Genomic DNA, 14015 nt, shown 5'->3' with positions numbered 1-14015 from the left:
GGAAAAAGAAAAGGCAGATATGCTAAAAAGAGTGAAAATTAAATTCGAAAATATTTTACGATTGAAATAATAATTTAAATATATACTTGCAGCATGTTTGTTTAAAATTAATAGCTTCTGTGTCTGTTTGTTTAAAATAAAGATATTTCTTTTACTTTATACCTATTTCACATTTTACGCTTGGCTTGATATACATATTTTGTTCATTCACTTTAGTATGCAATATGAATATGTATATGGCCGTTACTTTATGTTGCTCAGTTCGATACACGTTGCATAATTTTTAGCACTCAGTGTCGAAAATATAATCCGGTTTTTTACTTCGAAATGAATGATTTTTTTCTCTCTCTGTCTTCATTCTATATTGAGGAATTCTTTGTTGTATTTAAAATGTATAAAAGCCAGGCAGTCTGTGGTGTCGGCATTCGGCCATTTGAGGTAGCGGCGAGTGTGGATACCAGCTGTACTCCATTGTGCCCAGCGAGCTGCTGTCCAGCGGCAAAAAGTTTACTAGCATGTGTTCAGCCCTCGATTCTGGCCATGGAGCACCTTGTGGCATATGTGTTCTGGTTGTAATTTTTGAAAAATTAATGGCATGCGAAAATTTACAAATTTCCATAAATTTGCACGTGGACTTTTCTCTGTGTGGCATACGAAAGTTCTTTACTTTGCTAACTCATGTATAATCTAATTGCATCCACCACATTCAAATGCGAATATGGCTGCGGCTATGGGTGTGAGCTAGGATTGCAGGCTCTGGCATATAAAAAGTTTACCTAAACGTGCGCTGAAATTAGTTTCGGCGTTCGCAGAACTTTATATTTGTGAAAATTTAATTTAAGACTGACAAAGGTGAATTAATTGCAGAAAAGATTTTTACAACTTACACCCACAAAATGTACGATCAGAAGCGGAATCGTGTTGTGCTTTCGAATTCCATCAACAAAAAGATATACTTTTTGCAGGAGTAATTTGGTAATGAAGGTGGATATTAATATTTCTATTCCCTATTAAAACGAGGTCTAATTATCCAAAAACAAATCTATGTTTAGCAAAAAAGTTAACATCGAATAGTATATCGATTCAGAATCAATTTCTTGCAGCTTTCTCCTATACTATATGTGACGTAAATACAAGTACATAAATATCGCCAGGCACTAAGTGGCATAAAATTTATTTGTCTTTCGTTGACCGATTAAGCTAACCAACCTTGATGAGGATGTGTTTATTGAACTGCACAAAATGTGTATCATAGTCAGGCGGGAATTTAAGATATTCGTAGTCAATATCTTGTTAATAATTTTTGGGAGATTTGTCACATGTATTCGAAAATTTCAGTTTACGTTAGAGCGCAATTAAGTGTTCGTTAGTATTTATTTAATCAGTCTTGGTTATTAAATTAAATCCAATCATTTCATAACTTGGAAAGAGCATAAATATCTTACTTTACACTTTCTTTAGAATATTAAATATATGCCAAACACGAAATCGTTAGTAGGAAATGTAAATGACAATTATGTTCGCAATGATTTAGTTAGTTAAAGTTTTGAAAAGAAAGAGTAAGTTTCGGTCAACGATGTCTTTTGTGTTCTTTTAATCTTCTCCGCCTTCCCCTCAATCGGAGCATAAAATTCTTTGCCATTGCAAAAATGTGTTTGCAACCAAAAGAAAAAGGAAAATATTCTTGCTACAAAATGCCGTTGGCGTTAAGTAACGAGATACCACCAATGCTGAAACATATACACGCACACACACACACACATACGCATACTTAGCTGCTAATTCTAAGAACATTGCACTTCTTACTGTAATTTGACAATTTTGTTTTTGTTGTTGTGCAGACTTTTGTGAGACGGGTTGTGCTTTCGCATTTGCAGACATTTCGTAAAAGGCTATTATCAAAGGCTATTTACCTTCGGCAATAAAGTGCCAGAGACAGCAGCTTCCTCTCTACAAATGGAAATAGAAAATTGCGTCATGTAATTGTAGAAATGTTCGCAAATGTCCTACAAATGTAGCTTACTCAGTCGAAAAGGAGCACAATTAACTTAATACTGGCCGTATTACACTGTGTGTATGAGGAAGAAAGGACGCACAACAAATGTATCTTAATAGATAAATCAAATAAATGTAACTCGAACTTAATTGAATTATTACGCATTTGTATATATTTTCTTTCAGCTAATTGCTGCAATATCACACGTGAGCCACAACGACTCGAATGAGATGCTCGCGATTGTCAATGTGAGTTGTCTAGATTGTTTCAGAGACGGATATGATACATGTATAGTACATACTCGTTTGTCTGTATATGGGTGCCAGGGACGTCGCCACACTCAGGCACGAGTAGTACAAGCAGTGTAAAAATGAGATATCAGGAAGATTCCATTACAGAATAAACAAAGATGAAGCCCCAGCCTCTCACACCTCCCCACATCCACACGAGAGACAGGCAGACGCACAATTATGAAAAACATATGAACGCCTTTGGGCTGCAACGACGCACAGTGGGGCCTTAGGCCGAAACAGCTTGCGAAAATCAAAATTTTCATGAACGCTTTGGGAGTAATGAATAAACGTGTCTAATAGTTTTTTTTCCAAAGATTACGAAAATCTTACTCTCAAAAAAATCGGAATTATAGTTTAGGACATATGTGCACTCAAAGTCGACCCTTTTTTAAGCTCGCAACAATTAATTCAATTTGATGCAAATACTTCATCTTTCAGGTATAATATTAGCTAAGTTATGAAACGAATCATTGATGTTTTGATTTGTATTGCTAGATGAATTAATTTTATGCATTATTTAATAAAAACTATGTCTTTCGTATTTGTAGTTATCTAGAAAACGTTATTTTTTAAACTACCTATTTTTAGGGTGTTTTTCAACTTTGATGGAAAATACAAAAAAAGTACCCAAAAGTACCTCGCCCATATTTTCAAAATATGTTCCCTAAATATTCTTTTACCTAACGCAATAAAACTTTCATCCGCCCGGATCCGCCGGTGTGCACCAGAGCAAAAAGAGTGCCGCAACTTCGGAAAAAAATCAGCGAAAAAGGCGCTGCCGCGGGTATAAGAAGAAGAATGCATTGCAGGTAGATTCGCTGTAACGGCTATTAGGAACATTGTATTTAGCATTATGGATACAAAAATATACCTAAGCGGTCCTATTTGATCCACATTTAATATTGTGCAACCAAAATTATGCATAACATTTATTACAGGTAGTGTAATTTACAATATCAGGTGAAGGTCTTGCAATCTTTTTGACCCTTTCATGAATTGTAATTTCTTTGCTTTAAAGCATTTGAACAGGCAAAAAGAGGTTTTAGTTTATTATCTTAGGTATGCGTTTAGAAATGGTATATATTGCCAATATTTTTGGTGCAGCGTAATAGTCGAATTTTGACTTAAAAAGCAATCAGTTGTGTCTAACTAGCAGTGAATAGTATTTTTCAATATAATTTACGTTTAAATACCTTAAAAGTGATTTTTCTTTAACATGGCTGTGCAAAATGCAACATTATTTGATCTATTTAGGAATTCCAATGATGGGAAGGAATTTGAAGAAGCTGTTCTGGAAGAGCTGTATGATGCTCTGGAAAGTGCAGATCAGCAAAAAATGTTGAGAAATAAGCTTAAATTAATTTATTCTAAAATCAAACAGAAATGGATAAGCGTAGGATATAGCAAGCAGAAATTTGATTTAAAATATGAAATCTGGCTATCAACGACTACGTACTTGGATACATCAATGGACGATGTACCCTCTACATCAACTGGACGAGCCAGAGGAAGAACAACGAAATCCATTGAAGAATGCTCGGATTTTACAAGAAAAAGAAAGCTTGTCGATGTCACAGAAGCCATAGCTACGGATCACTTGTCGGAGGCGCTGTCCATGAAATACACCAAGGATCAGGAAAAAATAAAATCGCAAGTCACAAAAGCGGTTGCTGACGCAAGCCCAGTGCGACTTAAAAGGATCAAGGAAAGCATTCCTACTCCGCCAAACTTACTGCCAAAGCAGTTCAGTGCCGATGAGGCTTTGGCATTGTTTATGGATTTGGGATTGTCAAAGGAAAAATATTTAATATTGCGACATTCCCTAATTCGGCATAATGTTGATGTTCTTCCTGGGTACAAACAAATAGGATCGGCTAAGAAAGAGGCAGTACCTCAGCCCACAATAGTGACGGAACAGTCAGTGCAAGTAACACTTCATGACCAATTGGAGAAATGTCAGAGGAAGCCCAAGAGTCGAGGAACAAGGACTATAAAAAATTCAGATATTTGAACACATGCAAGACGTCACGAATAAGGCAAAACGAGGATCTCTTCAATATGTTGTCAGCCTCTTCAGATCCACTGGTTTCATCCCTTAGACATGTGAGGTCTCACAAAGAATTAGTTAGTAATTATTCTTCGGACATGGTGAAATTATTAGATATTCCTTCGAATGTAGACGACTATTTTAAAGAAAACATATTAATGTAAATAATTGCAGCTGTCAGTACTTTATAATAAAAATTAATGTAATCATAAAATATCAACAAAATATTTTATTTTAATTTTTTTTTATGTAAAAAAAATTTTCAATATTTTTAAATTTAAAAAAAAATTGTAATATTTAAACAATTTTTTTTTCAATTTTTAATTTGTTAAAAACTAACAATATAACATAACTGAAAATAATTGTATCATTAAATGTTTTTTATTAGTTTGATTAGGCAAATATTGCACTGGCAACAAAATCCAACTTTGAGCACACATTGCGCAGCTCCTACAAATTACAGCACAATGCGCTATGACTTGTTTCAAAGCTTAAGAATTTTTCTTTCAAACAAAATTTGAATGACGAAAATTGCTTCAGCCGTTCAGAAGATATGATTTTTGCAACGAAAAAAGTCCGAAGGCCCCACTGTGCGACGATGACAACGACGACGTCGCACGACCTTTTCGCATCAAAAACAACAACAATAACAGCAGTAATGGCAGAACTAACGAGCTTCTGCGAATGCGACAGATACAGAGAAAGACTGCCGTGAGTATATTTTTTTTGTTATTATGTATTTCTTTCTAGCCACGGACATTTTCTTTCTAAGGACCTGCACATCATTGTCACAGCTCATAGCGCGTAATTAACTAAACAAACGTTATTAGGCAAGCGTATATGTATATGTATGTATGTATGTACGAATTTGTGTGAGGGTTATGACTGCATGTGTGTGTGTGTGTGTGTGTGAGCATGGTCGTTGTTACTGACAGCCTTGGGGTCTGCACCAAGAAATCGAGGCAATGGCAGCGGCTTTCGAAAAGGCAATGGATTAGAATGCTAGCAAAGGTAGAAAGCGAATGGAAAATCGCTGTCATCAAATGTGGCACAATTTCTTGAGTGATTACAGCAACAAAAACAACAATCTCTGTATATCGCATGTATGTATATACATACATATGTGCGTTTGTATATAGAAAGTGATTACTTGAGAGCAACAGAGCAACGGCAGCAGTGACACAAAAAAAAAGAAAAAACAATGCAACGCAGACAATCACGCAATTTCTTCCCCTTATTTTTTTCTCTCTTTTTTTGCGCAAAATACAAAACAAAAACAACAAGAATTTCATTTCATTTTACTTTGAAAATGCTCGCTGTTTACCAACGCACACACAGCCACACTATGCATACATACATACTATATATACCACCTTCAAGCAATAAACTGTGCTAAATTTTGTCTCAACTCGCATTGTTGGTGCTCCACCTCCTGCCCAACTGTCGTTGTTTTGCAAATTGCTGACAATAAACGTTGGCAGCGCCAAACAGACAACAGTTTAGCCACCCAGACCCACACTCATGCCCACATTCATAGCCACACTCAGTCAGTCCTCTGCCCGTGTGCGAGTATTTGGCATTTAAGTGTTCCAAGTGAGAATTGTAAAGGTGCAATGAAAGGAAAGTGGAGCACTGGGCAGGGAGACATAACAGCAGAATGGCAAGAGAGAGGATGACGAATTCAGCTGTATTTATTGCTCTAAATTAATTGCAGCAATGCAGAAAGAACACAGTTAAGGACATTGTTTCTCGTTCATAAAATATCATGCATCTACTTACATATAACAGTCAGCTTGGCATTGGCTCGTATAGCCGAATTGAGACGTGCTGGTCCCACCTGACACTGATATTCAGCATCATCGTTTATGGATGCATTTGAGATACGCAGATTATAGACTCCTTGCTTACGATCACCGAGCACAGAGTAGCGCGGAAAGCCCGGTATCACGGCCGAAAATCCCAGGGCGAAGCCATCCTTTGTCCATTGCACAGCACCCGCCTGATTGGCCACCTCGCAACGCATCATGGCCTCGGCACCCTCCAGCACCTGCAGGTCGTGCGGTGTGGTGCGAAATTTCTGTTGTTGGGCATAGCATTGTGGTGGCGATAGTAGAAAGATGACAGCTGCAAAGAAAGTGTATCCTATTAATTTAATATTCCTTCAATTGAAACTAATAACACTGCTATGAGAAAATATAATATTGCGACAATAAATCACACTTTTCATCAAAATGCTTAGCGTGATTCTTAAAAAATTGTATGTATTTCCAAAAAGTTATCTCATTTCTTTCAAGGGAGCGCAATGTAATAAAAATGAAACAAATATCATTAAATAGGGGTTTAATATAGTACAGGTTAATTTTTAATAATAGACATATGTGTGTCAGGGGGATATTCATGGACTTGGTGGCAGGCTAAGTTATTATACTTCGTCCCATCCTGCTCGCTAGAGCTATTAAGAACGTGACTTTATATTTTATGGCCACCTCAACCCAGAATTATGAAATGTGTCCATCTATATATCTGTACGTTTAGTATATGTGTGTATGTATGTGCGAATGGTTCGCAAACGAATACAATGAGTCCGAGATACGCCATGCTCACTCCAATAATGCCGCCGCAAGCGGAGTAAAACAATGAAGCGAGCGCACCAAGCCAAATAGAAAGAAAAAATATAGTCTCCAAAAAAGCAAATCCTGACCGCAATAACACAGGACATTCCGCTGTCGGTCTTTACGCTGCAGCTGCTGTTGGTGTTGGTTTTACCGCTGCCCCTACCCCTTGCTAAGCGACAAAGCTCAGAACTTTGACCGTTCAGAATGAAAAGTTTTTTAATGAAAAACAAACACATTTTCCCACACATACAAACAAATAAAAAGCAATGCCGACAGTCCTTGTTCTAGCCGGTTGGCCAACTCTCACAGCTCTCGCTACGGCACAAAAGCCAATTGTGGGCGTGGCGGGGTTTCCTCTATTTGCCAAGACACACTCACTGCCCAGTGCCCCTTGCCAGTAGCCCGTAGCCCACTGCTGTCATAGACTGCATTCAGTCGCAGTCACAGTCACAGTCAGGCCGCCCACTCCAATTCAGTAGCGCCGGAGCGGCAGCGGTAGTTCATTTCTTGCCGCTGCCAAACTATTAAATTTTGCAAAAAGTCAGCCAAAAATCAACAAAAGCATTTAACGCGCTGTTCGGCGCGTCGCATTTTCCAAAAACACATACAAAAAAAAAAAAACAAAAGAGCAGCCGGCAGCGACGGCAAAGTTGGCCACGTTGCAGAGGACAATGGACGTTTTCAAAATGTGCAAGGAAAAAATATCTAGAGCCTAATGCCTAAAAAATTCTTCAACAAAAAACATCAAGAAAGGATTGCGTTGTCGATATCACATAAAGTTTGGGAATAATATAAATAAATTATATTAAATAAATTATAAATATTATTATATGTTATTTTTATTGTAAATGCAAGTTTAATAAAATTAATGTGCTATCATTTAAGTGGCTAGTTTATCAATCATTCATTTATTTATAATTTTTGTTATTAGCTAACAATATTTTATGAACTTTTTGGATAAACTTTTATCTACAAGGAAAGGTAAAACATCACACTGTGCGGTGGCTGCAGTTGTTTTTAGTGCAGTCTGTACTGTCGTGTCGCTTTCATAAATCTCAACTCGGTGCAGCATATGGCTATAAAGTGCGAAACGGAAAGGGGATGGTGGTGTGGGAGAATGAGGTGCTTGGATGTGGACAAAGCTTGAAACTGGCGCGCTAACAAAAGCTGCACTGTTTATTTATAAGCATAGAAATCTGTGGTTTGAAAAGCAGCAAATTGCAAGAACTTAATGAAAATTCGCGCACAAAAGATATTCAGGGCTAGCCAAATGGCAAAGTCCAAGCAAGATATTATTATTTCAAGAACATATGTTATATGCGATTTTGAACGTTCAGCTGGCATTTTGTAGTCGAAGACTTTTTGCATAGAAAACAATTTATCAATTGGCATATCTATAAGATTATATCGAGTTCCATACTAAGACTCATATATATTAGAAAATTGTCCTTTATATTAAAAAATATCAATAAATAATAATAAATAAATAATAATATAAGTACATATATTTAATAAATAGGCCACAAAGAAAGCGGTAAGCTATGATTAATATTAATAATATTTGCATAGATATGAAATAGAAATGAATTTTAAATACGAAAGCCATAAGCAAGAGCAACGTCAAGTAATGTCGAGCAGGGCTAATATTTGGAGGGATAGGGCTGGTGGCTCTCCGAGGGTAAAGGGTTTGAGTCAACTCTTTACGATTTCATTATTTTGTGCTCTCGCACATAATTTGGTGCTGCTGGCAAAGAATGCCAAAAAGTTGCCTCGCCTCAACAGCATCGTCAACCCTCAAACACATTATGTGTATAGTATGTGTAGTATACGAAGTTGGTTCGTTGGTTTGTGGCGCGTAATTTAGCATACAATTTGCAGTTGCTGTAACACACACATACTCGTAGTATACACTCTATGAGTACTGGCTGTCAATTTATATAAATTTTCAACAGCTTCGCTTTTTACCCTCGTGCTGCTTATCGAGATAGAACTGTCAAATACAGAGATGAGAACGCGAGAACCCTTGCCAGCAGCAGGCGCGACGTAACCTTTGCACTCTATAGCATACGCAACGTAAACGCGAGCCTATTTCGCACGCTTCCATATACACATACATAAGTATATATACGAGTTGGGAGTATGTATTTTGAGGCAGGCGAAGGCTTGTTTTTTGTGCCTGCTTTGTTGCCAAGTTCATAGTTGAGTACATTTTTACCTCGTTCATGATGGGGCACATTATTGGCAAACTTGTTCTATATATGGACTGCCACCAATGTACTGGTATATGTGTATGTGTGTGTGACTGTTTGTGTTGCCTGTGGATTTCCTACAAATTTGCCATGCTTGTTGTTGTTTTTTTCGACGTTCTCATCTCTTGTCGTCGTCGTCGTCATCGTCATTTTCATTGCCATTGTTGTCTCATATTTTTGAAGCGAAAAATTTTAATAAAGTAAATTCCTATTTTACGGTTTCAACACATCCACACATACACCCACAGACCCTATCACACCCATATACTCGTATACATACATATATTCATGACTGGCGGCTGTATTCGGCATGCCTGATCCTTGACGTTAAACAAAAAGCAAATAGGCCGACACACTTCACTTCATCCACTACAGCATTGTAAGGCAAAGTCGGCTATGAGACTGAAAGTGAAACGTGATAAAGCAGCTATCTGGCAGCAGTCAAAGCTGCGTATGCGTAATATACATATACATAGTTACTCATACGCACCGTTTCCGGAAATTTGGAGTCCTGAACTGGAGGGCATATAACATACAAGCAACAACTACATCACATCACAGCAACAAGCACAATAAGAGCAAAGTGCGAAAAGGATTTAAATGCTTTAGGGGCTCGCCTTTTGACCGCGTCGTCGCTACCGAATGGGACTCACGGCTATTCCCAACCGTCGCCACCTTGTACTGTCCAAAAAAGAAAAGCAGAGTCCAAGTGCCATTGTCGAATTTCTATGCAGATGGATATGCGATGTTTTTAGTGTCGCGCGCGTTCGTTCGCTTGATTGTTTTTGAAGCCTGAGTCTAAGACCAACAGACACACACACACACACACACACAAATTCGTACAAACAAATCCCAGGCACATTCTGGCCAGACACGGTTCTGTCAGTGATGTGTGTGTTAGAGGGGGCAAAAAAGGGTTTTATTTTACGAGCGGGACTATCAGTGTTATTGTTATGACTGAAATTTGATGGCCTAAAATGCTTCTGGCTTGAGTATGTGAGTGTGTAACGTACTAAAAGAGTGTGTGTGTGAAGATGGGCGTACTTCTTACCAATTTATTGCGCTGAGTCAGTCGGACGCGCCTGGCATGTGATTTCTTGTGCTCTGCCCATTCAGTTATCTGTCATGGCATTGCGCTGATTAAACGGCCAGATTCGTTTAACTGACGAGCGGGCAGGCCGGCAGGCAGGCAGGCGGGTGGTTGTACACCCTCATCCCCCTCAGTTATGTCTGTCTCTCTTTCTGTCCGTCTGGCTGCTTGGCTCTCCGACTGAAGTGACACCTGAGTGGCCCTGTAGCTTCGCACGCGTGCAATGAAAACTTCACTCTCACGCTCTTTGTGCTCAGATACCCACCCACACACATGCACATGCACACATACACTCGCGCAGACAAACACACCCCCCTCCACATGGACACACCACTTAAGTTTTATTCCTTTTCGTGTTATTCTGTCTCGTTTCGTTCATGTCCCAGCTGTTCCTTCTCCCTGCTTCATACGGAGGAAGCACCAATTTGGAGCTTTACAAAAAAGTTACACTTTTTTCTGAGGGGAATGGTATAACAAGATGCGCGCGTTAATTTGACGATTATGATTTCACGGCGTCGAAATATTGTTTGTCTGCAGCTACCATATTGTTGTCTCTCGTTTGGCACATGACCATTAATTTGCATGATGTTACACTTTTTAGCGAAGCAATGGAGATGAATGTGAATGGCAGCTGGGGACGGCACGGGGTAAATACTTGAAACTAGGGATGAATACGTGATAGTGCCATAATTTTCGATGTTATAAAGAAATAAATAATGACATTGATAAAGCTATTGATATACTAGTACATTGTACTATGCTCATATAAACTGTTTGGTTATACCCCGGACCCGAAGGATAAAAATTACGTAACTGGGAGAAGGAAGAATCTCCGATCCCATAAATAATGTCTATTCTGGATCAGCATAATTAGAGAATCAATCTAGCAATGTCCATCTGGAACTCACATTGACCGAACTTGGTATGGAGACTCTCCTCATGCCCAGGCCACACAAGCATACAAGTATTTCATTGATTTCTCTATTTAAGCTATTATATGGTTAAATTCGTGGTTTTTATTTATGCTTTCAAACCCACATTTGTGTTTGATTAAGAATTGGATATTTCAATCTATTATATTTTTGTCTTTGTAAAATGTAGAACTATTTTTTAACAAACGATTTTAAGGATATTACGAGTTTTGATTCTTATGAGGCAATATTTTAATACCCAAATTATGCTTATTAATACAGTAATGTTCATCTGTTTGTCTATTAACTACTCCATTTGATGATAAACTACCATTAGATGATAAAGTGGGATTTCTATAAACATACACAAACTTGTCCTTTCTCGGCCTTAGAAGAATTTAAATACCAAGTTATGTTATTCTAGCTCTTACACTTTTGGTGATCTTTGTGATTTTACCATGCAGACAAACATATGGATGGATGGACATGGCTATATCGGCTCGTCTTGTCATCTTAGTATACCATTTTATCCTTTTGGTACAACATATAAAAATACGCTCAAAAGCATATTGGCACAATTATTTTTGCATGCTGCGCATTTGACAGAGCTCCGACCTGATCTGACTTGCCAACACCACCAGCCTTCCTTCAGCGCTCACCTCGTTTACGTTTCGGCCATCAGTTGCGAATGGAGCAGTCACTGGCGCTGCCACATCAGCGCGCACGACACGCCCAATTGTCAGAGTAACGTGCTCTGCATGCGGAGAAACTAAAACGAATTTCGCTATAAAATATTTCATAGCCAATTCGACAAAGCGAATTACAAGTACGGATAAAGTCGAAAGCATCAGCTCTTTTTTTATCGATGCAAATGCTGCAGCTTCCGGAGCGCTTTACCAGATGCAGCCAATCCCCCCTTGCCAGCAGGTTACTTCCTACTCAAAGACGATATAACAATAGTTGCGCGACATTTCCGTCTAATGATGCATGGCGTGTGGTCGTGTCTGCTGCAGCGTTCAACTACTTCTTCTTCTTCTTTATCTCCAACTGCTGTACGTGCAGCTGAATTTGTATGTGTGTGTGTGTGTGTGTGGGTATATGTGAGTTCCGTGCATACTATTGAATTTCGCGCGTTGACTTTGGCCAGCAATTTTCTAACTTCTAACCCGCTCATCACCCCCTGGGAATAAACTCTATGCATAAATATTGGCGATGGTCATAGGCTTGGCAGCTCGTTTTGGGCCATTCTGCGGTTGGCGTTGTCATCGTGTGGCTTTCGCAGCAATACTCGCCAAAAGCTAAAAAACAATAACAAAATAGGAAAATGGCGACGAGAACTAGACCCGTCATCATCAGCGTCGGCACATTGCGGCAAAGTGTCGTACGGAAAATGTGCTCCGCATACGCCTGGTACGAGTCTTGTTGGCAACAAAACAAATACCAGTACGAGCATTATGGGTGTGCCTGCTCTGGTGTTTGGACTTTGACCAACAAAAAGTTTCTGCTCACTTATTGAATTTGCATTAGCTGCAATTTTATGTGCCCAATTTTTATTTCGTTTCATTTTTTCCTAGGCAAGTTTATCATATTTAATGACATCTTTATATCTATAAATTATGTTGGACTGCTTTTAATGGTGAATTTGTTCCAATTGCGCACAATGTGAAAAAAAATCTTGATAACAAAAAAAAAACGATAAAAAATTGCTAAACGGATTGTATTACATACAAAAACTATCATTACCCACAACCAATATATATTTTTTAACCTTCACTTTAAAGTGTTAGGCGAAACCAATTCGCAATCTATCCGGCTGTCTGTTTCTGTTAAAAACATGTTACTAATAAAGATATTGGATCAAAATTGCTTATGGAGATTACTGATATCATACCCCAAAAGCTGCCTACGTATACCAAATACAAACAAGAGAGAAAGCTACAGTCGAGCAAGCCTGACATTAAAATACCCTCCACAAAAAAGGAAAATTTAAACAAATTATTTATTAAAAATTAAATTAAAATATTCATACATACAAAAATGACATTAAAATACCCTCCACAAAAAAGGAAAATTTAAACAAATTATTTATTAAAAATTAAATTAAAATATTCATACATACAAAAATGTACTGTTTCACCAGCATACATTTACATCAGTGTCTATGCATGCTTGTATTCAATAAAGAAATAAGTCAAAGCAGCAGCAACAACAACAGCTGCCGGCAGAGCTGGGGCAGAGCTTCGGCAGAGATTATGTTTATGGCTATAACTTCATCATAATTGACCTATGATGATGAAACTTGGCATACGGACTCATAACTAACTGGAGGTATTTGCCGAATCTGAGAATAAAATTTCAAAAGTACGGGTGTTATGGAAAAACCACGAAATGCGGGGTAGTGTGAGGGTGTATAGGAAAAAATAAACAAACTTGATCTGCTTAGGGCTCAGGAGAACTTGAATACCAAGTTTGATTATTATAGCTCAGACAGACACACAGACGGACGGACGGAACGGCGGACGGGGCTTTATCTACTCGTCTTCTCATACTGATCAGTAATATATATATTCTTTGTGGGGTCTGCTACGCCTCCTTCTGTGTGTTACATACATTCGCACAAAACTAGCTTACCCTTTTACCCTTTGGGTACAGGGTATAAAAATTACTAATGGGCAGTTTTGTCATATTTATATTTGTATCTACAAACAATACTTAGTTGAACATCACAGCAGCCTTTTTGATTTATCTATACATTTATACAACTTACTTCTCGCTTCAGTATGGTATTAACTTTTATGACACCTCCTTTAGTTA

General features: G+C 38.1%; 1 protein-coding gene across 1 annotated transcript in view; it reads right to left on the bottom strand.

Moving 5' to 3' along the window:
* LOC115634451 (nephrin) overlaps positions 1 to 14015 on the bottom strand; it is a gene marked incomplete at its 5' end in the record, with an annotated part of 105025 nt that overhangs the window by 67669 nt on the left and 23341 nt on the right. Inside the window, one exon of the mRNA XM_030532163.1 lies at positions 6116 to 6460. Coding sequence (XP_030388023.1) covers positions 6116 to 6460 — 345 coding nt within the window. The remainder of the gene's footprint in view (positions 1 to 6115; positions 6461 to 14015) is intronic.

The sequence above is a fragment of the Scaptodrosophila lebanonensis genome, unplaced genomic scaffold, assembly GCF_003285725.1.
Source record: "Scaptodrosophila lebanonensis strain 11010-0011.00,11010-0021.00 unplaced genomic scaffold, SlebRS2 tig00000001-arrow-pilon, whole genome shotgun sequence".
In the NCBI taxonomy this organism is placed as follows: domain Eukaryota; kingdom Metazoa; phylum Arthropoda; class Insecta; order Diptera; family Drosophilidae; genus Scaptodrosophila; species Scaptodrosophila lebanonensis.
Note: the sequence above shows the minus strand (reverse complement) of the source record. Positions and strands in the feature narration are given on the sequence as shown.